Here is a 26,753-nt window from a genome sequence, read left to right on the forward strand (position 1 = left end):
TGATTAAGTAATGTAATGAGAAATCACACTTCCAGCAATGCAATACGTATTAGTAACCTCAATAAAACCATCCCCACAGGTAAGACGATCGAGTTAAGCCAGAAAAAAAAATAATGTCCATCGTTCAACTATAACTCACAGCTTACTCATAGAATAGCAAGTATCATGGATACATTGTCATTTTCCGTCGAAATCTAGAGGTAAAACATTACGGACATTTTTGTGAAGGAGAGAACTTCATTTACACTAGCTTGAGACAAACATGTCGAAAACAGTGCTATCGAAATGATCGATATTGCTTTTGACGAATCAATAATGAAGCATCGTAAAATGCTTCTAGTCATGAAAGGATTTATTTGAAAGCCAAATTAGCGATGCCATAAAATGAAGAAAAAAGCAGATGGACCACCGTAAAACCACTAAATGACATTTAGAGAGGATTGAAAACATAGTTGGAAAACTAATGAATTAATCATTATTGTTGGGGTTGTAATCCGGCACTGACCTTGAGACATTATGATTGTCTCAGGGATTAATTAATTAATTAAATTTATGACTAATTAAATGGTTGATTGATGGTAGAGGGGTATTCAACCGAATGTCGAGAAATTTGATCCGGGATTGCTTTGCTTTTGCTTTGCTTGAGTCGCTCTGTGATTGGTCCTGAATACACGCGCACTTTTTCACCCAATCAGAAGCAAAAGTAAAACCAATCACCAATTGGTCGTTATCGTTTTCCCGCGAGTTTTATTTAGAATTCTCATTGGCTCTTGAAAGTATTTTTTAATTCTTCCGATTACTTTGGTTTGGTTTTGAGACACTCAATCGAAATGCGCTTAACGAATGGTCCACTGACTGACTGAAAGAATAAATAAATGAATATCTGAACGACTGAAAGACGTAATAGAATGACAGAGTCATTGAGTGACTGATCATGAATGACTGGTCATGAATGACTGACGAACTAGATGATTGATCATGAATAACTGGATGACTGACCGACCAACTGACTGGGGGAAAAATTTAATGACTGTACTTATAGATTAAAGCGGTTTCAGCTGTAGCTTCCCAACAGATTATGCTAAAAACTTACATCAGGAGACAGTAAACGTTTCCGTTATGCAGAAGGCTCAGCTTTACACATTTGTTCAATGTATTAGCATGAATCTGTTCTCTCTTTGCACAGGCGTATTTCAACAACGTGCTTCGAATTTAAATGAACTACAAAATATTGCTTTTGGTTTTGTTCCTTTTTCTTGGAACAACTTCAGTGTCCGCCAAGCCAAGACAAAGGAGAGCAGACGAGGTATTAAATCGGCTGCAGCTTCTCTCAGATGAGGTGAATGAATATTTAAGATAAATTATATATCATTTCTCATCAAGATGGGAAAAATTATTCTCAGGGTCTCGAATAGTAATAAATCCTGATATAAGTAATAGAGAGGGGTTATTCGTAGAATAAGGCGAAGATAAGTGAAAAAGAACTTTGTTCACACGAGAGTGATAAAGAATATCGTATCAAAGGTCCAGTAAATACCCTTCTTTTGAAACTAAGGTATTTGGCATTTGAGAGGGAGGGTGGGGGACAGAATACTACAAGGTCTAAACCTGTACTGGAAAAACTGTGTTGCCCCTCCCTTCCCGCCCGCACCATTTTCTATACTTCGTAGCTATGTTGTTTTTATATGAAAGAGAAAAGTATACTTTGAGATGTTTAATCAATGAATTTTCATGTTAGGAATTGCAGGTGAAAGAAATCAGTTCCCATATAGAAAATGAAGCACAAAGTACTAAAAGAGAGCCTCGACCGAGATGTAGCGTTGGTCATTTTTTATTGAAAAAATGTAACTCTGGAAGAAGATCATTTTAAAATTTGAAACAAACTAATTTAATGATTTACTTTCTTTACTTTCTCCTGAGTCTCTTGCTTTACGACAAAGTTTCAACAAGAAGGGGTCATGTTTTAAATCACATTCGTAAACGTCGAACTTATGAAAGACTTCGACTTCACCACACGATCAAGCAGGTGTCACGTGATTTGGCACATAATCGCTAACTCGTCCCAGTCGGCGTTTCCATAACGCGCGCGAGTAAGGTAGACCTATTCTTGTTCCCCTTCCCATGATCTCTTTCTTTCCCCTCCTCCCTCTTTCCCATTACCCTCGCACTACGTACTCTATAAAGACAAACCTTAAACCTCTACGGCAGTCATTGTTTGCTCTTGTTACGCAATTCGCTCAAAGATGGCGTGACAACTTTACTTACAAACCATTAACTTATTTCGCAAAATATCAGGCATGTGCAGTGGCATTACGTTTGACCGGCTGCATCGATTTTTGCATACAGTTTTAAAGAAGAAATCACCCCTATTAGGAGTGATATGCGAGAGAATTGAAACCGTCCTAGAAATCTATGAAAGGAAACAAGAGCAGTGAAAGGAAACTCTAGACTTACCAAGCACAAGGGTTACTTAGAACGGGTATCCTGTAAATTTATCATTTTGTTTTTCTCATTTTGAGCTTTCTTATGACATTTACTCGGATTTACAACGCCGTAACTCACTGACATGTGTGACTGTTTATGACTGCTGTAAGACAACTTGACTCTGAAGCCTCAAAATAAACCACCTCTTTTTTTATTAATCTTCAAGACTAAAAAATTAATCAGGTACATGACGTTAGAGCTAAAATCTCATTGCTGTTATTGCTGTTACAGACTATGCGAAATAACCTACTGATAAAATTCTTATTTTTCTCGAAAGCTGTGCCTCTATAGCTAATCAATGATAATCCTTGTGATCTCTTGAAAGTCTCTTGAATTCACTCGGTCGCCTAAAATTTTAGTAGAATATTATGAATTTGTGGCAACGGAATAACAGATTGATCCACAAATCTCTGCTTATGGCACAACAAAAAGACGCACCCCCTGTGAGGCAAGAACTTTAGATGTGCGGCCCTTTACTATCAAGAATAAGATGTCGGTCTTGTCCACGTCCTCGGGCCGCGTAGCTCTGGCGCGGACAGATATAATCGCGCAGTGGCCTTTAATGACACGTTTGGATGAAATTTGTGGGCTAATAATCAAACCCATTCGATCTTTCACGACTGTAACGTCAAAATACTCAGTGGCGCCAAAGTTGCAGATTTCAAAATGAACAAACGTGACTCGTCCTAAGGGAAGTGTATAATCATTACTGGCGTATCTTACTCTGAGCAGGGCCCTGGAGGGTTTGATCTTCTGGCGAGAAATTCTCTCAAAAGTGTTGCGGCCACGAGTGATACCACTGAGCCTGAGTTTGAATGGTTGGCTCGTGCGAGGCGTAAAACTTGCGATGAAATGGACGTTGTCAGTTGTCTGCAACGTGACGTCAGTAATCCTAGCTCCTTCAGGGGTAATGAGTTCCAATCGTAGGGAGCTTGTGTTGAGCCTCTCAGAACCAGCGACAGTGATGAGCATCTTGTTCAGTTTACCTTTAAGAAATACAGAATCACTTATAATTAATTTGAAGTCCAGAATGGGACGAGTTTTTTTGACCAATCACAGACCGAAATAAAATCCCGGATTCCATTTGACACTTACTTAAAAATTGCCCTGATTATATGCGAAACTTACCTGTAACTGGATTAGAAATAGGCACTTCTGTTATCTGTCTCCTGCGTCCCCGCATTGGAATGATGAAATATACTCCGAAGTTGACATTCGTTTCACTGCTTGACTTAGCTTGAAACTCGTGTTCACCCGACACAACCAGGGTCCAGCCTCCTATCTTAGGGCGGTCGATCTGATAGACAGAGACCTGGGACAGACTAAGTTTTTCAGTTGAGATCACGATGTCATCGGGGTCTGTCAAGGTAATGCCTTGCCCTGAAAAAACGTTTAAAAGCAAGTATGCAAAAATTGATACAGTAAGTTTACAGATTATAAAAAAAGAAATAACTAAACAATAAGATAAACAAGGGTGTTAGAAATGATAAATTGTGACACTCGAAGGTTAAAGAGGTAGACAGCTAGCAACTTTGTTGATTTTAATATATTTCCATCGATTTCATTTATTCAATTTAATCCTTCTTAATCTCCAAAAAATGAAGATATTAATTAAAAAAAAGTCAAACGAACCCCCCCAAAAAAGAAAAAGATTTCTTGCAAAGTTTCCTTGTGGCTGTTAGTTGACTATTTGGGAACTACCTCTCCTTTTGTAAAATATGATATGGAAATAGCATCTGTATCCATGAGCGGTTAGCGTGCAGTGCAGGCGTCTTATATAGGCGAGTAAACGCTAAGAAGCTAGCAAACGCATCTGCACCCCTCCCCTCCCCTCTCCTTCTTCTTGGCCGTCGCTCACCCAAATTTCTCTCTCTCCCAGCGTTTTCCGGCTGTAAAAGTCAAAGATAGCAGCCCAAGATCACATTAAGCCTCACCCACTACAACATAGATATAATCAAAAAAATAAAAAGTACAGACCATTTGTTCCCTGGCGCGTGGTGCTTACTGTTATAGTCAATTTTTCAATGGATTCATCAACTGAAAAGTTATATCGACGGGGTGTTGTATTTTTTACGCTTCGTTTCCTCTTGTGTCCTGAGCTTGAACCGATACTAAGAGTGTTCGTCCCATCAAGCACACCCGCTGTCAGATTATTAAGCTTTTCAAGTTCTCCGTCTTTTCTAAGAGAAATAGTCTGACCTGAGGTACGCTCGGCGAGATCTTTGAAGGCTGGGTGGAGATGAGTGTGACAGAAACCTACACCAAACAATCGATAAATTCGTGACACTGGTCAACTAATCAATTGATCATTCGATAGATAAGTCAGACAGATTGACTAATCTGTCTGCCAGAAGTTTGTTAGTCAGCCTATCACTCAAATTTGTCAGTCAGACGCTCTATCAGTCTGCTAGTCTGTTGGTCTGTCAGTCTGTTGGACTGCCGGTCCTTTAGTCTGTAAGTCTGTCGTTCTTTCTATCTGTTACTTTGTCGGACTGTCGGTCTGTTGGTCTCTTAGTCTGTCGGTCTGTTAGTCTGTCAAACTGTAGGTCTGTAAATCTGTCAGTCTGCAAAAGACGAGACCTTATCCTCTCTACCGTTTTGTCAGTCAGACATACAGCCTGCTAAATAGTATGCGAACAAGAATGTAAATACTTTACAGATGATTAGATCTCTTACCTGTGGTAAGAAAATTAATTGTTACCCCTAACTGATCAGAGCTAGCTAGGAACTGAAGCTCGGCAATTTTTGCTTCTGATGCATCTTTTGGGCCCGCGTCCGTAAAGACGTACATAGGGGATCCCCATTCTGGCCATTGGTAGATTGCTTCCAGCATCCCTGTGAATGTATACTCCGGACAATCCCCACCACCGTTTGCTGTAAGAGCATTAATAGCTTTCACGAACTCACCAGCGTCGCTTTCCTCTTTGACTATGGTGGCCGATTTCACTGCAAAATATTGAAGTGCAAATTTGAATAGTTTGACTTCTTCTGGAATTGGCGAAGGGTCAGAATGATATCCCCCTCCCCACCACCCTTGTTTCCCTGTTCGTTTTCGATTACCTTTCAGAAGAACGATCAGTCATTGACAGTAAAGGCTAGTCTCATATCCAGATCTTTCACGGCCAAGAGGTACATTTCAGTTTCAGTTACACGTTAAGATCTGGGTATAAGATTAAATAAAGCCTTTAGGGCCGAATTGCATGGCACTCAAGCGTATTTTAGAGTAAAAAGGTTTTTAAATATTAATCGGGAGGCATGGAGAGAGCTTGAGTGCCTTGATTAGGCAGGCGGGACCATTGCTTGTGAGAGAAGCGAGGGGGGGGGGGGGGGAAGGGGGATGTAGGGATGAAGGGATGGAGGATTTTGTTTGACTCTCCCTTTAATTAGATGCTAATTGGCAGTCAATTGTCTATAGTTGTTCCCCTCCCCTCCCTTTATACTCTGTTAGCAATGACTGATCTTCCCTCCCTTCACCCTGAAAACCATGCTGTGCCCCCAAAATCCTTCACACCTCCCCTTCCTAATTGAAAAAAGCAAACAAACTGACAAACATAATACAAAAATAAAATGTTTTGTACGTACCAGGGTAGGGGTCGTTAAAAGGCGACAAAATGTATTTCTTCACACTGGAATTACGAGGATAATTTATGATGTCTATGGCGATATTTTTTGCTGCTTGAATTTCTTCACGCATGCTTCCGGTGTTATCAATGGCAAACATCAGTGACACGTCTCCTTGGACAGCCATGAAGCTATCAAACACCGAGGCGCCGAGTTGCCTCCGTAGATCTTGAAGGAAATCGCCTCCTTCCGTTTCAGGGGTGGTTTTGTTCCCTGAGGTGGTTCTCTTGCTTCGCCACGGTGCCGACGACTTGGTGCTTAAAAGATACATGATCTTGCCCAGAACTTCGCGCGCATATTTGTAGCTCTTACTTCTTATCGCTCGCGCTAGGAGTCCTTTCAATTTATTGAAGGTTTCTTTCCTGTAACGGAATCCTGAAGCCTTTGCTTTAGCCACAGCCCGTTCAATGTCATTGATGGCCTCGAGGAACTTGTTCGATGGTGATAAGCGCGGTTTGTAAGTTCTGCTTTCCTTTGTATAGGTGATTTCTTCTCGAGTAATGTTTTTTGTTGGGATAGTGAGTTCATCGGTGGATCCACTGCTGTAAGACTCCCTGAAAGATTTTCGTCCATTTAACTTCTCTAGCAATTGCTCTCTGGGACTAATAATCCTTTTCGTCTTCTTCGGTGTAAGTATTTCCACGCTCCTCTGCGATCCGTGTGAGAAACCCATCAAGGCATCGCGAGTGAACTGCAGCGATGTAGAGAGGAAACTGGCCCTACAAGGTCCTACAGCTAATAAGAAGACAAAAGCGCTCGTTGCAAGAAGCGAAAGAGCTTCGCCCTTTATGATCATGATGTTCTCTTTGTGCTGCTCAAAACTTAAATCGTGAACCATTTTTTGAGAGATTTTTATAGGCTAAATTTCAGTTAACTTGTTTGAGCATTTGAGGAACCAGTTTACGTGCTTACTTACCTCTGAGCATCTGAGGAACCAGTTTACGTGCTTCAATTAACGATTGTTATGTTTTTTTTTTGCTTTGTTTCGTTTTGTTTTTTTTCGAAAAGCGATTGATGCCTTTGACTGATGCTTTGTTAGAGTGAGTGGGCCCTAGATCCCATAGAGATCTCTAGCATGTCTTTCGTTGATTCAAGGACACCAAGAGTACATAAGATATAGACATGTTGATGTTGTGTACAAATGGTTAACCGCCAAAGTCGTAAGCTAACCGGTTGAAACCAATGATGTCCAACTGTTCTGAGAATCCAAGGCCAACAGTGCCGACTGCTGTAGTATCTCGCGGACAGCCCGCTACTTTGCGAATGGCAGCGTTGAGTTCCAAATGGAAACTTAGATAATTTTCCAGGGCTTTCTGCTCTCACACCACTCAAATTTTGGTGATTTAACGTTCCTCTTTGAAAGAGGACAGTTGTGAGATGTACAGTGTACACATTTTAAAACGCAGGTGCTGAGCGATTGATCCGACCAGAAGATCTCTTATTTTGCCATGACCTTGTTGCCGTCATCGTTGTGTCATGTTACGTCTTCCGTGTTTTCTTCGAAGTTTTATTGTACCCATGACTTTACAAATTCACGTACAGGTAAAATCTTGAAAGTGTTCGAAAGGAGATGTTTTAATTGTGCAATATCAAATAACAACCAAACGAATTGGAGATGAACAAATGGTAGATATTTACCAAACTGCGAGGCGGCGAGGTGATTTCCTTGCCAGCTATTCTCTGGGATGTCACGCAAAGCTTTCGTATGACAAGTGTTTCGTTACATCCTGCCGCCTGAACCAACAATATCTCCCGATTAAAAACTCGCTTCACGGAAGATTTGTGACTTTTTTATTTCTAGCGCGTTTTCCAAATGCTTATGTATTTATACGACGTTTGATCACACTGAGAACTGGGTCTAAGGCACAGGAATATCGATTAGATGAGGGTAAAAAACTAAAACAATACAAAACAAAACAAATATTTTTGATCGTAGCCGTGAAGGAGGACGTGGACGATTTACGCGTTCTGGGATAGTGTCGTGATCTTGCCTAGATTCCGGCCAGCAGTTATCACATTACCTAGGCCACCATATACAAAAATTGGGCAGCTAATAATTTTTCACTTGCATGTGATTTGGTTTCCTTAGTTTAGTTCTGTTCCATATGCTTTGTAATAAACGTGTGAGTTCTTACGCCTCCTGTTCTTGACCGAGAACCACAGCAGAGGGTAAAATGGCTCTGTTGGCTTCAAACTATTCGTCTTGTACCTTATTTACACCACATAAAATCTATGGACTTACGTATCAGCTATGGCGGAATCAATGTTCTGTTTCAGCGTAAACTACGTGTAGCAGGCACGTTCGACTATCCATTAGTGATTCGTTTTTTTGATGACCGTTCTAAGAAAATTCATTCTCAAATTACGGGATGAGTTCTCGTGACACCTGTGTTACTTTGCTTCAGTCTGCTTCCTTCTCTCAAATTTGATGCTTACAGCTGGCTGTAGTCCAAAATCCAATTTTAGAATATTTTATATACATTCTTTTTTTAGATATTGTTATCATTGCCATCATTATCATCAGTATTGTTATTATTGTTTTTAGTAATACTATCATTTTTATTCCAAGCTTCGAAACGCGACATACATACGAACATCAAAAAACAAAATCAAATTATCCTTAAAAGCCTTGGCTACATGGGTATAAACAATACAACTAATGCCCGAAATTTTTGCACAGGAAACTAAACACCTTCAGCCAAACCTATTATTTTACTGTTATGCCTCAAATGATATGATTAAATTATGTACTGAGAAAGCACACTGCCAGTAATGCAATGCGTACCAGTAACCTCACTAATACCATCCCCACGGATGAGGATAACCAAAGAAATTTAATTCCCGATAAATTTTGACTGAAACAAACTTACTAGCAAGCGTTATTCTCAACCTGATAAACGCTTTTATTACAGTAATTATCCTTCGAGTACTTTGATTTACAATGTAACAAAAAAAGTAGCGTATAGTTTTCGATCTAACGAGTAAGTCTTTATTTTTGTCTCTCCAATTTAGCTTTTTATGTACTGTCGCTACAAAAATAACCTTGGCCGCTTGATATTGAAAGTCATTTGTCACGTGTTTGGACCCGGGTTTCTAAAATTCGGCCGCCGCTTGTTGCTTCCAGCCGTGGAGGACTGGAACTTAACTTGTGGTATGTGATGCCTAGTTGAGATTGAAAAGAGTCCAGGTTTTCGCGCGGTCAGCTTTATCTGTGACAGCGGTTTATCTTCTGGTTGAAGGAGAACTGAAAAAAAAAATCATAAACATATAAATAACAAAAATAGGGATTAGAAAGATGAGTCAAGCTAGAAAAACTAATGTCTATCGTTCAACTATAATACACAGCTTAAATGTTAAATAGCAAGCATCCAGGACACATTGTCAACTGAATGAGGGTTATGTGGAATGGTTGTAGCTTTGCCTTCTCTCGCTAACCACATTTCGCTGCCTAGTTTGTTGCCTTTCCCCTCGTTCAAGGTATTTTGTTTCATTTTGAGATTCATTATTAGCTCCTAGTGATATTTTCCGCAGATTTGATTCGCTGTTGCGATTTCCCTGCTTTTCGGCCAGCGACATACTCTTGTGGAGCGCTCCAGACACTGACTAAAAGTCATTTGTACTCTGTGCCACTATATGCTTAAACAGTGGATAGCATTGAAGGCGCGCTCTGATGGGGGACTCTGAGTGGCTACTCAAACTCCGAAAAAAGAGAGCAAAGCGGGGTCCGTATAAAAACGACCAGGCGCCAATATTCCCCGGTACCGCTCGAGCAAGCGCGGTCAGTAAATAGTGTGTTATATGGCATTTGCACTAAACTTGTTTATTTTTAATTTTTCGGCTTTCGAGAGCCAAAATACACGGCTCAAGACCATTTTCATCGGAAAGGTTCGTATGCCAAAATCCTGGCCAAGCAAAAACCAATCAGAACACTCGGATTTACCTCAAGAATACCTCACCATAAAAAAATAAATAATAACAATAATTTATAGACTTATATTGCGCAATCATCAATGTAAGATTTTTCAATTGCGCATTACAATTAAATGTTAAAAATTCAACCCTTCATAGATACATTCAACCCTACATAGATACAAATAAAATTAATAACCTCCGTCACAATCTAACCTCGCTCCAGAAGATCCTTACTCAGCTGCACTCCGTGCATATGGCAAAGTTCCACGACATCATTATACTCCTTCATGGTCATCTTTCGGTAGCGATCCACCATCTCCCCCACCCTACCCCCTAGGGTGGATGGAGCCACAGACACTTTTTCTGGCGCAGTTCTCTTTTTCTGTTTGGCTTTTTCTTTTTCTTTCCGTTTTTGTTGTTTTTTCATGCGTCTGTCTTTTATCTGAAATACCACAAAAAAAAGATTACATTGTGCCTCTGTATGGTGGCTGAGGGCTGCCAATGAAGAAAAAAGTTCTTTACTTTAAATTTTATGTCACTTTATTTTCCATCATACATCTGGACTTCAATGAACCGTTTTCGCGTACATAAAAAGCGACGGATCTCTCAGTATCTCAAAGCGCCGCGCTCAAACAGTGTGCTTCGTGCGCCACTGTTATCGTTATTATCCAGGAACTCCATACTTTTTCTCACAAACCGAACGGTAACGGCAAAGAATGCCACAACAGCAATACCTTGTGCCAATGTTTTCATTGCACAAATAGAAGGGTATTATGACCAAGAGTATAACTAAATCGCCACTTTAGTAGAGGCATACTGATGACGTTTTCTGAGGGTCTCAATGAGGTGATGGCTTTTATGGCTAATGGTTAACATCTTTCCGTAGTTTCCACTAGAAATGTTTTTTACGGTTACCTTTTTTTACGACTAACGGTTAAAATTTGTAAATTTTTACGCCTTGCGACTAAATTTTGTGGCCGTTTTACTGCTATCGGTTAACCCCATTGAGGACCTCTTTTCTATCTATGGGACAGGACGAAAGACAAAATTGAAGAATTCGCAAGACAATAATATGTCAAACACGGTAAACTTTCCCTTCCTGTATGACAGAAAGCACTGAGAATGGTCATCACCCCCGCAATGCATCCTGGTGGAGCGTGACCCTATAAGTTTAGTTCGCAAAATTAGATACATGTAAGTCTTTTATATTGGATAACAAGATTCATCGTCGACTTCTCCATCATTTGAGGGCAATAAACAATAACCAGACTAACAAGGATTAATAATATGATCAAGTAAGAGCAATTTTTAATTAAGTGCCAAAATTAGTCCGGAATGCCTTGTTTTTGCTTTACTTCGCTTTGTGATTGGTCCAGAAAACTCACGCCACTCTCTCAACCAATTAGCTGCAAAACTAAAAACCGAACACGACTTGGTCGCCCGCGTTTTCCCGCGCTTTAGGCAGTCGCATTGTTTTTAACCTTGAGCTTTCATTGGCTCTTTAAGGTATTTTCCTTCTTCTTCTGATTGGCTATTATTTTCACTGATTTTGTTCAGATCACATGGTTTTCAGGGGGAATCATTAGTCGTCGTTAACAAATTATAAAGGGAGGACTATGAAAAAAGAAGGATACTGAGGGTAGGGGTCGGGTCATTTTTACCGAGACACAACCAGAATCCTCAGACACCCGCCACCTCCCCTCCCCTCCCTTCCAGGAGACGAGTCCCATACCTCATCTTGAGTCAACTGGTCCACTTTCTCTGATAACTGAACAGGTGGTATCTCCAACAGGGTGGGTGATAAGCTCTCAATACTTCCACTACTTGTGGGTGACACAGGCCGAGAGTGCCGCAACTGGGGATCAGACCCTGGCCGCTGTGCTATAAAGGCCACTGGTTGTACAGGAGCAGATGAAGGGGTTAAGGGTCTCTGTGGTGAGGATGAGGGTCTAGATCTTTTTTGAGGGTTGGCTCGTGGTGAGGGTGGTCTTTGAGGTGATGGAGGTCTTTGTGTTCCAGTGCCAGACCATTTTTCGTTAGCAGGGTCATAAGCAGGTTCAGGCTCCTCAAAAATGGTTTCAGGTCTTTTGGAAGTTTTAGTGTTAGCAGTTTGGACAATCTCTGCCGCTTGTTTAGTGACCCTTCAAAAGAAATGAAGGTTAAAAATTAATGCACCCAATTTGCCAGTTCATGCCATAATCTCATCTAAATCAAGGCTGTGTAAGGCTATATTTTTATTGTTCTTTATTCCTTTCTTTTTTCTTTTTTTTTTTGCTGTTGTGGAGCCTATGTCACCCAACACCTACGTTTTTGGAATTTTGTTCATGTACCTGTGAAATTCAGTGTTGTTAAACTGACCAGTAACAAGTCACTTTGAGGCCATGTCAACTTGCTGACCCCAATATACCACACCACATGTAGATAACTAATGGTGTCAGCCAGTTGGTTTTGGCAAGTTGACATGTCCGCAAAGTGGCCAGGTACTGACCACTGCTTTCTTAGTCTAACATCTAATACTTGTGTGCTGGGGGACATTCAATGACTTCCAGCCTCTTGACATAAAAGCTTTACACATTAATTTTAGAAGTTCAAAGAACATTCTAATATTTGAATATTTAATTTTGTATGATCTGTGACTAGCCATATTGAAGAAAACACTTAGTACCCAGCCATAACCCAACCCTTTAACTCCCAAGATCTGATGCATAATTCTCCCTTCTAGCTTCTACACATTTCCTTGTAATTTAGTTAAGAGAATTTGGTGTTAGATCACGATAACAACCTCTACCTGATAAGTTTGAGTATTCTCATTACCTGTTTGCTGGATAATGTTATTGGATATTATTGGGAGAAGTTTCATGTTAATCACTAATGGGAGTTAAAGGGTTAATCACATGCAAACCCAAAACCAATTGTAACTTTGTCACTGGTATTGGCCTAAGCTGGCAGCCAGTTACCTCATTCAAAGTGTTTATTTCTTAGTTCTCATTTCCCCTTCTGATATTGTTCTTTGTTTTCATTGGCTATTGCATCTTTGATTTTGTTTGCACAAAACTGTAAATGTCCAATATAAGAGCACTCAAACAAAGCCAAACAGGACAAACCCAAAAAATTGTAACAGCCCTGGATATGAGCGACAAAAAGTATTTCAGATTTGCAAATTAAAACAGAATATTGTACATGTATGCCCACCTCTCCTCCAGATACGACTGTCTACCAACTGCCAGTTCTCTGTAGTCTAATGCATCACTGTTATCTCTGTCCAGAGCCAATATCAAATCCTCCAAATCAACATCTGTGAGTGGAATCCGCCATGATCGGATAATGTTCCTGAACTCTTGCCGTGACACCACCCAGTTCTTGTCTTTGTCAGCTTGAGCAAACAGATCCAACAGGCGCATCCTTTTGCGATCTAAGTATTTTTGAATGATAGCTAAGGCAGCTGGGGAGGGATGGTGAATGGTAGGTACCCCCCTGTCTTCACCAGTTACTGTTGTGTCCTCTTCAGTCTCTGGGGGAGGAGTAGGAGCCTGGTGAGTAACAAAATGAAAATTTAATACAAGAACATGAATGCGTTATTACACTGGCATGAGCCTCAAAGATGAGTGATAAAAGGACTTGCGGCAGCTTTAAAATCAGTAAAAGCTGTTTCATAGTATGAACCCACTGTGCCAGTAACTATGGTAGATCCATGATATTAAAAACAATAATCATGCATCAACACAATAGTTGAAAAAACTGACACAAAGTTTCTCATTTTGTTGGTGGTATAAGTGGGGGAGGGGTGATTGACCTCCACAGCCATCCTTTATTAAAACTTGTATTGAAAATTTGGAGCTCAGCCCAGCCCTACTTCTACATTTCCTTTAATTCTCTGAGAAATAGTAGAAGTATAGGTAATAACATGATTTCTCTAGCAATTTGGTGTTAATAATCAGGAGTAAAGTTTTCATAGACATCAAAATTGTACAAGCTGTTGGGGCAAGTTTAATTTTTAGTCTTTGAAAAATTTACAAGTGCTTTTCAACAAATTGCTAGAGAAATCATGTTATTACTTGTTTACATGTATAATGTATCTGAAAAAACATCACGGAAAGCCAAGAAACATGTAGAGGTGGTTGTGTGAGCATAATCTTCATCATTATTAGCCTTTCTGCTCACACTATTACAAGTAGATAACAACTTGTAAGAGCTCAGAATATCCTTGAAGATCTTGTCAAGAATAAAAATATGCTTAAAGATCTTGGCAGGAATATGAAAGATTCTTGAAGATCTTGGTGAGGAAATAAAAGATCCTTGAAGAACTTGACAGGAATATTAAAGGTAATTGAAAATCGATCTCAAAAAGAATTTAGAGGTAGAGGATCCTCAAAGATTTCTCAGAGATCTTTAACCCTTTAAATCCCAAGATCTCAGTAATAATTCTCCTTACTGTCTGCCATACAGTTCTTATGATGTTAGTTTTGAGAATTTGGCATTGAATCAACTTATAATCCCCTTATTGATATTTTTCTTTATTCTTGTCACTTACCTGCTTGATATTGTAAAGAGAAATTCTGTCTTGGTCACTTAAGAGAGTTACTTGGATTAGCATCTCAATAGGTCCTCAAAGGTCATTATGAAAATCTTTGAGGATCTACAACATAGGAAGATCCTTCAAATATTTTCACCAAGGGTAAACAGAATGAATTTTCCATAGATTCCATAATCTTATGTCTGGGCTGCTCCAGAAAAGATGTTTTATTAGAGAAACTGATCTGTTGCATGTTTTTGAATGAATTATCAGCCCTAACAATGTTGCTTGAACAAACTTTCTTTTTTCTCGCATTAAATTTCTGTGCCTGAGGCTTGACCCACATCCTTATGGCATGTGTTGACTTATTCAGTTTTTGTTCTTAGTTACTCAACAAGGAAAGCTCTCACATGATTTACAACATATTCTTAAACCCCTCAACTCCCAGGAGTGATTAACAAGTAACTTCTCCCTATAATATCCAAACATTATCCAGCAAACAGGTCATGAGAATATTCAAACTTATCTGGTTGAAGTTGTTATCTCGATGACACCAAATTCTCCTAACTTATTTACAAAGAAATGAGTAGCAGCTAGTGGGGAGAATTAACAATCAGATCGTGGGAGTTAAAGGGTTAAGTAACACACCTTTTTGATTGTAATCTCAGGTTTTCCTTTCAACAGTATTCTTTTCAAAACTCTTCTTTCAAGTTCAGTTTTACCAGTCTTGTTTTTAAGCCAGTCTTGTCTGAGTCCACAGTTGTTTAAAATTTCCCTGGTCTTTTTCCGTTCCTGCAGCTGCTTCTTGTATCTTTCAACTTGCCGAGCGAATATGTCATCTTCAGAATCTTGATAAACATTCTTGTCTGAATGGTTTAATAGTCAAAGTAAAAAAAAAAAACGGGGAAAAAACTTTCTTATTTTTAGTAATACAGTAATAATTAAGATACTGATATGTTTTGTAAATTCAATGAATCATCAGTGTGAACAAAAATTATGCCATAGCTTCTTCATCTGAGCTAAGTAAAGCCGACCGGGTTGATTTCAGAGATTTAGCCTTAACACTTTACTGGTTTTTATAAAATTCAATTACTCCATAAAGTAATAGACAGACTAGAGCGGATTGGCAAGACTGGCTGGTTCAGATATTTTCCCATATAAACAATCCTACCTGGTTAATGGGATGAACTTTGAAGGCGAATCGTAACTTGACCATTTCAACTCAGATTTCAAGGGAACACACTAAGATTTTTACCTTAATATAGCACGCAGTAATAATCGTTCACCTGATCAGACACTTACAATGAGGGACCCGTTACTTATCTACAGTCTTTTCTTAAAAACCGTGTTCATCGAGTTCGTAGAAAATTTAATTGCCTTCCTTGAACTTTTTCAAAAAGAAGCACGTATGCATGCACATGTACAGATAATGTTTTTAAAAGCTTCTTTAAAGAAATGATGCATTTATGTGCGTAAGACTGACCAAATATCCTGTATCATCCATGTCCTTACCTTTATCTTCTGCTGTCACATTCACTTCTCTAGCCGCACATTTTATGCTGGGCACAATTATAACTCGTCTTCTACTCAACTCCGACGATTCGCCCCATTTCCTAACGTTGTCACGGAATTTCTTCGAAGGTAAGAGATTTCGAACCTTTGGCGGTTTAATTCCATGCTCTTCGTATTGTTCGGAACCTGTAGCTTTCATATTCATTAGCTACGATACATAGATAACATAAATAAAAGTGCTCCAGGCCCTAAACCTAGACAGTCTTTAAGTCAATGTTGTCCGCCATCTTGGAAACTTTGTGAGTAACTGTTGTTACGTGTTGCTATGGACGCTTTGTGTGATCTGTCCCTCCCCTCCCCAATATATCACTGTTGTTTAACGCGCAGGCCTTCTGTTTAGTCCAGCGTCTTCAAGTCAAGACTTCGGAGGATTCTATTAGGGTGCTCTTCGCTAAGTCACGACCTTTTCAAAGAAATAGCATTGAAAAACTGAGTTATCTTTTTTTCTTTCAATTTTGAAATCCAAACTAAGATATCGGACTAGCTCGAGGTCGAGGGAAATTTTTGATCGATAAGCTTGAGGGTCCACATAGAACTCTGCTTCAGTTCACGCCCTTGAACTAAGCTGCAAGCAGTATTTGATGAAATGCTAGATAAGCTATAATTGTTTAAAGCCGATGTCGTAAACCAGGGCAGTGGAAAACAGAGTTTATATATGAAGATAAATCTTTCGGCTAATTAATATGTAGAGGATTAACAGTTTTTGCTCCGTTGCCATTAAAATCGCTGTTTTAATTTAGAGACCTGACTGTCGCGTCAGCTTACATTGTATTTTTTTTTTCAGATAAACGTTTATAACCTATCATAGACTCTTTTGTCATTGTAATGACCACAGCAGCCTCTAATTTTTTTTAAATGGCGGCGATTATTCGCGGAGCAGCGATATTTGATACCAAGTGCTATTATGGAACGACAATTCATTATTTTTTCACTTAATAACAATAAGTTAAATTATTTATTTGGTATTGTCGATGTCCGTCCTCGGTTACAAGCACAATATTTCGAACACACAAGCAAACACACATAATGATTCTAAACAAGATATAATTTAAAAGTAATAATAACAATAATGATAATAAAAACATTAATAATAATAATATAATAATAATAATAATAATAATAACTAGTCTATGAGGGTTTTTAACGTTTGCTGCGTTTGTTCTCCTGTTTGAATCACGATCAAATGTTTCCCTCCTTCAGGCGCCATAATGATTTCATGCTTCTTGGTGCGCACGCGCAGAATTTTCAGATCGTTTCGCGGGTCGGTGTCCCTCACGATCCCGCGCGCAATCCCGCAGAGCGTGTTACACATGGACACATATTGAAGGGTGGTCGAGTTGTCCAGTGTAGACCTGATCGGATTTCCATCCTCGCTAACAATGACAAGTCCTACAACTCCTTTATGAGACTGGATGCGTTCCAGCATTTCTTCAACTTCAACTCTTTTCTCGCTCGTCATCTTGTGGTTTGTAAGACTGACTGGAACAACATCCAAGCAAAGTTAAGAAAGGAAAACTATAAGAATTTGCACATAATAATTACCTAAAAAATGACGAAACATACAGGCTTCTCAGCCATATTTTCTTGCTCAGACCCTCCGCTGCCAAGTACATTGGAGAAGTCTGGGTGAGAAGAGTCGCATAATGTCGAGCAAATGTCCGAAATATGAAGAGAAGGTTAAATCAGTGGTTTCAAGACACCGTAATGGGCGTTCAGATTAAGGGTATAGAAAATTTAGATCTACTGGTCGACAAGTGTCGTGTGCCACATGACACTTGTCGACCAGTAGATCTAAATTTTAAATAACAGTAATAATTAAAATTTGTTTAGTGCAAATAGCAACTCGAGCCTCTTTTTTTTCTCCTTATTTACCATAAAATAGTCCGATTCCTAGGGCAATGGCTTAACAAGACAAGAATTATCGTGAAATCTGGCAAAAATAAAAGATGAGAGAACCTTGCTGCAGTTTGAGTTGAGAGCTTTTTCATACTTTCATTAGGAACTAGACAAACACTGGGGCGCTTGATGATAAGAACAAAAAATTTGATTATCAATCTGCACTATGCTATGAACGTATTTGTGTGATGCTACCATATTATGTCGAGGCCAGCTGTAAAGAAAAAAGTCACGTCGATTGAATTTCATTGGGGATCAAAGAATAGCGAATTTTATCACCTTATCTCATATTCATCATCCCATTTATTCTATTCTGCTTTCATTTTACAATATAGATCTTGAAATGAATCTTTACTGTATTTTGAAGATGTTTTGGAGCGTGCCATTAAATTTTACAGACTCGTTCCGAAGAAAAACAAAGGATACATAAATAATTTGATGCCGGCTTCATGAAACATTTAGTAGTCACTTTTGGGCGACTTTTAGTCATTTTGAATTCGATTGAATTTTTTAGATTTTTGGGAAATTTTTGCAGACAATTCAAAATCTATTCAAACCGATCAGAAATGCTTCTTACTGGGTACCTTAAACAATTTACTAGAAAGACCAAAACAAAAAATTTAAACACGATTCGATTCTTTAGATCGGCGATCGATCTTTGTGTTTCGCTTTCCTAAAAGGACGTTATCTATCTCAGCCAAAATTAATTTTGACTATCAGATGGTATAAATTAGTATCGTCGGAAAACATCTTGAAAAGTTGCTAAATTTTTTGTTTTTCGTACACACCAAAATGTTAACGGCGCATGCATTGTTAAAATGCCGAAACAAACAGACAGCTCCACCGCGTGAAACGGCGCCATTAACATTCGTTTTCTTGTCATAGGCCTTTAGATGGATAATTATCTAAGAAAATTTGGGGGAAGTAAGCGAAATTTGCCAAAATTATTTAAGAATAGCGTATAGGCATAAACTGGGTCTAGAATTTTAAGGGTTAAGGACAGTGAGGAACGGTTTACGTATATGATTTTAAACATACTAATCTCGTTTTTGAGATAACCTCTACGCGAGGAAATAAAATCTTTACAAACCTGTTGTAGTTTCCAGCCTGGCGAAATTAATTTTTCCAAGTAATTTAAGACTATATGTAGAAGCTTATATCTGCGAAAAGAAGGCCGAGAAATCTCTCACTTCGATATGAACAAATCTTTTGAAGCGCAGCCAATGCAGATTACAGCAGATAATCTTAGCAACGGCGGTATTCATTTAGTCAGTCGAATGAAGAATGAATTTGCATGGAAAAATACTGTTATCGAGCGAAAGTCAACTGTTTCATTGTTTTATGACAAAAGGAGCGAAAGAGGGCATTATTGTTAAGACTTAAGTACACACTACCTTTAATTTGAGCGTACGTTTCGCTTAAAAAGTCGCGTATCATTCAGACAGCAGTTCAGTTAGTTTTCACTGAAAAAGCAACCTGACTGTAAAAGCAAATCTTATTACATTTATGTCCTGACTGTGAAATTATGTCTTTCGAGTGCTCCATCTTCTCTAAATGTTTCACGATACTATGTGATATCTGTAATCTTTATTTCATTTTATAAAACCGATTCAGAAATTTTTAATGAATTTCAGTTGACAATTAGTATCTTCTCTGAGTTGTTCGCTAATTATATCTATACCGTCTGTATAATAAGAAAATTTTATGAATCATCCTATGAAAGTATCATTAATTATTAATCCCTTGAGATAAAATTGCTTGTTTGTTTGCTTGTTTAGTTTTTTTCTTTCTTCTCGTGGGATCAGATGGTTGCACACCAATTGAAGAAGCGATCCCGGTTTGTCCAGTGCCATAGAAAAACTCATTTGCCGTTGTTTTCGCGAGATTCACAATTAATTGTTGTATCATTATTACTTGTTGTCAACGCTTTTATCTTTTACATTTCATTGTTTCACTATTTCGTCTTGCAGCAGGAAATCACATAGGGCGAGTCATTCTGAATCCAATCCGATCTGCAGTAAAACGGTTTAATCTTCTCCTTTACGGCTTGTCTTATTTCTCGAATTTTCGAAAGGAAGGATGAAATGATTTCTTATTCCTCTTGTAATACAAACAAGCCAGCAAATGACTAAAGTTACTCTTACTCGCCACAGAGTTACCACTTGTCGATATCTTAGCCCAACTGAAACATCTAAAAGTCCGTCTCTATAGTTGTGTTTCCTCTTCAGTTCCTAATCGTATTCATTCCGAGGAAAAATTAATATCGGGCTAAGATTTTCACAAAGATTTCTCAGCCTTGCACTTATGTTTCTTGATAAGTTTAAGAGTACCACCACTCACTAACATATTTTGACGACGTGCCGGCAAATTGACTCTAGCTAATGAGTTCTAAATTTAGGGAACACACTCGCGGCAAAATAATCATTTTTATGTTATGAATAAGAGGAAACTAGCAGACGAAAGACTATTAAAAGAACAATGCAAAAAAATTTCAACTAGTGCTATGATAAAAACAGTAAGAAATCATATGTTATATGTGGTAATAACCTCTCTCGCCCAAACCAAGTTGTAGGAAGTGAGTGGAATTAGCGAAATAGCATCGTTCAGATCCATTAGATGGTGTGCTTAAAAAAGGAATAAGCAAATACCAGGCATTTCGTTCAGCAAAAGCTTTCGATGAATGAAAATGGCATTGACCATTTCATTGTCAAGATGTGAATTCTGAAGAAATGAAACTAATCATCCAAAGCTGCGCACTCTGTGCAAACAAGCTATCAAATTACGCCGACCAGAAAACGCGATAAATTTGCATTTTTCAAAATAACTATTTGAAACAATTGCGAAAACGATGATGAAACATCCAAATGGAAAACTGAGATGATATTTCGGGAAATGGTACTAAGATTCAGAACGTTCACGTCTTTTGTCGGAGATTATAGTGGTTGATATTTGTTAATTCATGTACGACGAAACTTCAGATCCGAGCGTGCGAGAGTAAACAAGCTTGCGTGTCTAGTGTCAAACGAAATTTTAGCGATGTGTCATCAACACAATAATTATAAACGGACAACAGCGCGTCACACTTTTCCGCCGTCTTGAATACTAAAGAACTGAACCGAGAGACAAGAGTGCCCGACCGAGCACAGCAATTTTTTTTCAGTCGCCCGAATCCAAACGTTAGTCGCCTCTGGCGACCGGGCGCCGCTAGGCCACATGCCTGGTTGTCAACAGTAACTTTTAGTGTACTGCCTTTACAGTATCCAGGTTACATTTCAAGTTGCTAACGTAATATCAAAGGAATCATTTGCTTTGACGAAGGGCTAACGCTCGAAGCTTCAGCTTTGAAACCCTTTACGGTGGCCAATTTACGTTATCAAATCAGTTGATAATATTAAATTACCCTGTTATACTCTCTCACAGACGCAGCACCACAGTTTCTTTAGAAATTTACCCCCTTTCTTGCTGTTTCAGGTGGGTTGCTTAGCTTTGCTTCGTGTGCGGAGTCAAACGTTTCTGAGGTTGTGGAATTGATAACTATATAACAAGCTCGTTTTTTCATTATGACCTCATTTGCCAATGATTTTCTCAGTCTCATAAGGCTGCAAATGTGCTTTCAACCTCAGGATCAACTGACTCTAGCAAATTAAATTCTTTGGAGCTCAGTTTTAAGGCTGCTTGCGGGGAATCAGAAGGCAGAAATCCTCTTTGTTCTCCGATGATATTTTTCACTTTGTCCTTTTGTGGTGAAAAAAAAAAATTAGAGAGCTCCATGCTATGACATCTGTGAAGTTCTTTTAAACATAATGAAGCATCTTCTCTTGCCTTTAAGTTTTCTGTACCTTTAGGCGTTAAATCTCAATAACGAAGAGAAGAGAAAAATTTCTGTAGTTTGCGTAGTTTGGATAGTTTTTTAATTCAAGAAATTACACAATTGTTTTACTGTGTCCTTTGCTGCTTGTCTTACTTCTCTCATCTTCCAGCAGTAAAGAATGGGATTCAAAGACGAATTTAAATAAACCAAAGTTGCTGTGGAAAGCCAGCTAACCGCGCCTTCGGATGTCACTCCTTGTATCCATAATATAGATTCAATCCCATAAGGAGCATAGCAAAAAATCTGTGCCAACTGTACCCATGATATGCTAGAAACTGTCTTCTTGTACCTTGTCATGTCATTTAGCGGAATTCCTCCCCCGTTGGGCAGCCCATGATTGACACTGTCTCGGACTCGTGTTTGATGCTCCAGCAACTTGATATAAATCTTTATGTAAGAGAAAATAGAAGTAAGAAGGCAAAGCATCAGAAAAAAAGCAACTACAATCCACGTCACACGAATACTCCAAAGATACATTGATCCACCAAAGACGCTTACTGACCAAAGACATAACAGAACTACACGGACACGTTTCAGGGTAACAACTTGTCTGTACCTAAGCCCCAATAAGAGAGCAAGAAGTCTGTCTAAGCTTATAGCGGTGGATGTTAAAGCTGATACTCCGCATAAGATGTAACTTGAAACATAATTTCCTAAGATGAAATAGCTCAAAAGATCTCTGTTCATTTTTGTTGACCGAGGCATCACAGCCACAGCGTAGAGAGGCTGTGAGATGAGGCCAACACAAAGATCAGTGAAAGCCAGACATCGAAAAAGAAGCTTTGTTGGAGGGTGAAGAGAAGAAACTTTACGGAGTGCCACAAGAATCAAAACGTTTCCGAGTGTTGCTGTTATGGAGAGAACAATGTTCAAAACTGGAATGAAAACGTGACGTTGTTTCCCCAACGCTGACAAGGCTGTGCTTGTTATGTTTAGCGTGAGCTCTCTTGTGAAATTTTTTCCCATAGCAAAGCCCTCCATTGCTCAGCCTAAGAATTAGAGTTTGGGAGGATCGCAATCTCGGTCTCGCTCACTCAAAAAAGCACAATCTGTCTCCTTCTCCTGACGGTTTTTTTACGTGTTTACTTATCAGTACCTGTTATAGTATTTAGCCAACGACTTGCAAATTGGGTCATCAGGCTTTCAAATACTTTATTCTTAGTCGCATAAATACCCGTTTTTGGTTAACAGATATGTCAGCTTGCTTGTTTTGATAGCACAAAGGGTAACAATATATGATTATTGACGCACTTAAGTTATTGTTGTGCACGTGGTGGTGTTTGGTGGCCAACCAAGACCTTTCAAGTTTATTTAAATTTACTTCATTGACATTAATTTTACAAGATATGGATAGAAAAATGATCCATTTACTATTGTTATCATCTCTGAAATGTTTGTATTATCACGATAAATTTCGGTGCTAATCGCTCCATTGGAAGTTTATCAAATGATCATTTCTTAACTATTCATCGAAGTGGAATTGGCTATGGTGGATATTTAACAAGCTGCGAAGCGGAGATGTAAATATTCACCTCTAGCCACCTGCACCTGCACTTTAATTTCGTGTGCAGAAATTTCAAAACCCTATTTTAACGATAAATGCTTACTACTACGTATATTGAACAGTCAAAAAGATAAATGCCGAACTGGGAAAGAAATCTGAAGTTTAGTATCATCCAATAATGTTCAGTTAAACAAGACTGATGAGCATATGACTAGTCTATTACATAAATTCTGGATAAAACAATTCGTGGAATACCGGCTTGTGGCACTCCGGATTCAAAGAGCAGAGGGTCAGAGAACTCGGAATTCATGAGCACTACTTGTTGTCTATCAGATAGATTAATGATGAACAAAGCCACGCCGGAAGGCCAGACTTAATTTTCCATGATTTTCTCATTCAAAATGCCTTCGCTTATTTTCTCAAAGGTTTTGCTCGTGTCAAGAAACACAACAACGGACAATAAGAAAATAACCACCGTTGCCTATTTCTCTAAAAACGAGTTTCGTAGAATCATAGCACAGTACTTTTCACGATGAAAGTTTAAATAATGGGCTGGTCGATCTTAGCTTTATATGTAAGTTCCCGCGGCAAAAACAAAATTGAAAAATGATTAAATGAGAATCCATTATTATACTAGCTAGACTGTTTCTCGAAAACGCAATCCATTGCTCGATTAACCACGACAGATTTGCCGCCGAAGTGCACCAGAAAGGCATGATTAGTATCAACAACTTCAAATAGAAAACAATGCTATCCTGGCACTTGAAATATCTCTTTAGGCCAACTTCTGCAGTATCATCAGAATGGGTTCATCTATGTTTCAAACTTTTTAAAACACTTTCTCAGACAATGATTAGAAGCAGTGATGTGAAATTATAACATTCAAGACTAATCAGCTTACTACCGCCCATCTTATCAACAAATTGGAATAGAGAACTCGATTGAAAAGGCCCGTGAGTCAGTAGCTGTCTACAAAAAAGATAACATGTATTGGGCTAATAATACGCTAAAAATATGCTACTTTTGGTTGCTAAGCGAGCGTAAGCTGGGGATAGAAAAATATATATACTAATCAGAACTAACGCAGCGCTACTGGATTTTCGTCAATCTTACTCTTTGAAGGAGCCTAATTAAATGTCATTTTAGTTTATGGTGTCCTTCAAATCTACAGTTAGATCCAGACCAACAATTTTGCTGCAATGAATGGAGTAAACGAAACGAGTTTAGCTTATATAAGTTTATTGAAGCATTTAGGGAGTGCTTTACAACAAGTAAATTATTCTTAATTAGATTAGGAAATATTACTTATACTAGGAACAACACTCACAAACTTACGCAGCATTTCTGACTTGATCAGTTATAAAAATTATCTTAACAGCAATTTCTTTTTTTTTGGTTTTTTTGTCTCTATCAGCCTACAGTCAATAACATCAACAAAGCACTGAAAAGTGCACCAAGTGAATAAACGGTAAACTAAGAAATGCAAAAGTGAAGTAAATAAACAAGTTTTTCTTTGAAGGAAATTCCACTTAACCTCCATTTATAAACTATGAAAATGGTTATCATCACTACCGAAGCATTACTAAAGTAAAAGTACGATAAAACCTACGTCTTAAATCAAAAACTATGAAATATTGAGGCTGAAATTCTCGAAATCTAAACTACAAATTACCACAGTGTTATAAGAATACAACCTTAGAGGTTCAGCAATTCTGCTATTAAGCCTCAGTCCTGCACAAGAGGGTCTCAATGTGGTTAACCGTTAGCCGTAAAACGGCCAAAAATTTAGCCGTTAGGCGTAAAAAGGAAAGAATTTTAACCGTTAGCCGTAAAAAAATGTCAACCGTAAGAAGGTCTAACCACAAAATAAGGTCTCGAATTCTTTTGTTGAGTCTAATGTGTTATGCGTTTATGTGTTCTGGTGGCGAGAATTACAATCGAAACCGGAAGTGTCGAAAGTGTCTGCGTAATTTGTCGCATGGATGTCGTTGCGTGAGTTGACAGACGTTTTGACAGCTCTAGTATTTTACGACTTTCTACTTTCTTTCATGCTGACTTGTTGCGATGGCTGTATTAAAGCGATAGTAAGTCTCTATCGCGCTGGAGAAGAGAAGCCTATAGAAATATATAAGGCCAGGGTTAAAGTCGCGGAAGAGAATAAATTATTTTCGTCGTTCCAAAAAATATTATCGAGTTTCTTGGGCTCAACGAGCAAGCTCAAAAGCTCGGCTTGGGGTCATTTGACCTGAAATTTTACCGCCTGACGAAAATCAATGGCAAAGCGGAGAATTACGCCATAACAACACAGCAGCAACTGGAGCTGGAATTGCCCTTCTTGCTTGGCTCAGATGGGGAAAGCAAGCTAAACGGTAAGAAATCCGTAATTTTGATAAAAATGGACAATATGTGTGTATGCAATTGCTCAGATTTGCTTTATTTAGAAGTTGTTGCCAGCAGGCACATGGTAATACTTTCGCTATCGCCAGTCAAGAACCGACTATGCTCTGGAGTTTTGTAATTTCTGTATCGAATTCTGTAAAAAACCTAGTCGTATAACATTTTTAATGCACGTTTTTGCTGGATTATGTACTGGAAAAGTCACGTTAAGTTATTGGATGCTGCACAATACCGGACAAAACGCCCAGGAAATCGATGCAGCAAAATGTATCGATGTAATTTTAAAAAACGCTCAGTGCCCGATTGAGCAAAGAACAAAGGCGATAAGTGCTGTGCAGTCGAGCTGGCAAACAACGCGGGTCACCTTAATTCATACAATTCTGACGAAAATTCAATCATCTTTTTTTCAGTTCATGTGATACAGTCTGTCATTCAATGGGGGAAGAACCCTGTCGTGGTGGTTAAACGACAAGATGACAATGTCAAAAGAAGCAACCCCCAGAACCCAAAGGAAGAATAGAAATCATCAACTAAAAGGAAATCACGTCAAGATGCAAAAGAGGATAGAGCGCTTATGAAGAAACTTAAAGAAGATAATGCGATAGCTGTGCGAACCGATCGTCAAAAGAGTGAGCTACGTGCGCTAAATGCAGGAACAGTATATTAAAATTTAATATAACGATAGCTTCGGCAAATATTTCAGTATAAGCGAAGAAAACGTCCAGAATTCTATAGAAGTTCAAACCTGTCTTTGATAAAGGATTTGGGGATTTCCTGTAATTATTTATTTTCACGTGGCTGAATTTCTCGTAGCAGTCAAATATGAGGCTTTTATAGCATTCCATGTAAAAGGAAAATTCTGCCTTCGAGTTCTGTTCCCACCATACGTATGCTTATGTCAGATTTCTTAGCATGAAGGAACTACTAGGATTTCCTCGTTCATCTCAGAGTTACCCTCAGCATCTAATTCGCCGGGTGGAAAG

At 38.7% G+C, this 26,753-nt stretch overlaps 2 protein-coding genes and 1 pseudogene across 3 annotated transcripts; all 3 read right to left on the reverse strand.

The window, feature by feature from the left end:
- Positions 1 to 26,753, reverse strand: part of LOC136284123 (fibroblast growth factor receptor 1-like) — a 159,982-nt pseudogene that overhangs the window by 106,276 nt on the left and 26,953 nt on the right.
- Positions 2,683 to 7,756, reverse strand: LOC136284363 (von Willebrand factor A domain-containing protein 7-like). The gene is made up of 5 exons (XM_066174599.1): positions 6,067 to 7,756; positions 5,161 to 5,430; positions 4,462 to 4,740; positions 3,613 to 3,864; positions 2,683 to 3,470 (listed from the first exon to the last, which is right to left on the reverse strand). Exons 1-5 carry the CDS (start codon positions 6,941 to 6,943, stop codon positions 2,899 to 2,901), a joined length of 2,250 nt encoding a protein of 749 aa, XP_066030696.1. The 5' UTR covers positions 6,944 to 7,756; the 3' UTR covers positions 2,683 to 2,898.
- LOC131800265 (EF-hand calcium-binding domain-containing protein 12) lies at positions 8,137 to 16,327 on the reverse strand. Of its 2 annotated transcripts, XM_059117957.2 has the most exons (7): positions 16,043 to 16,327; positions 15,179 to 15,396; positions 13,210 to 13,547; positions 11,750 to 12,158; positions 10,231 to 10,459; positions 9,139 to 9,349; positions 8,137 to 9,079 (listed from the first exon to the last, which is right to left on the reverse strand). In XM_059117957.2, exons 1-6 carry the CDS (start codon positions 16,245 to 16,247, stop codon positions 9,177 to 9,179), a joined length of 1,572 nt encoding a protein of 523 aa, XP_058973940.2. In that variant the 5' UTR covers positions 16,248 to 16,327; the 3' UTR covers positions 8,137 to 9,079; positions 9,139 to 9,176. The 2 variants fall into 2 exon arrangements, with proteins under 2 accessions (XP_058973940.2, XP_058973939.2); XM_059117956.2 differs by having other exon boundaries at positions 8,137 to 9,349.

The sequence above is a fragment of the Pocillopora verrucosa genome, chromosome 11, assembly GCF_036669915.1.
Source record: "Pocillopora verrucosa isolate sample1 chromosome 11, ASM3666991v2, whole genome shotgun sequence".
Classification (NCBI taxonomy): Eukaryota; Metazoa; Cnidaria; class Anthozoa; order Scleractinia; family Pocilloporidae; genus Pocillopora; species Pocillopora verrucosa.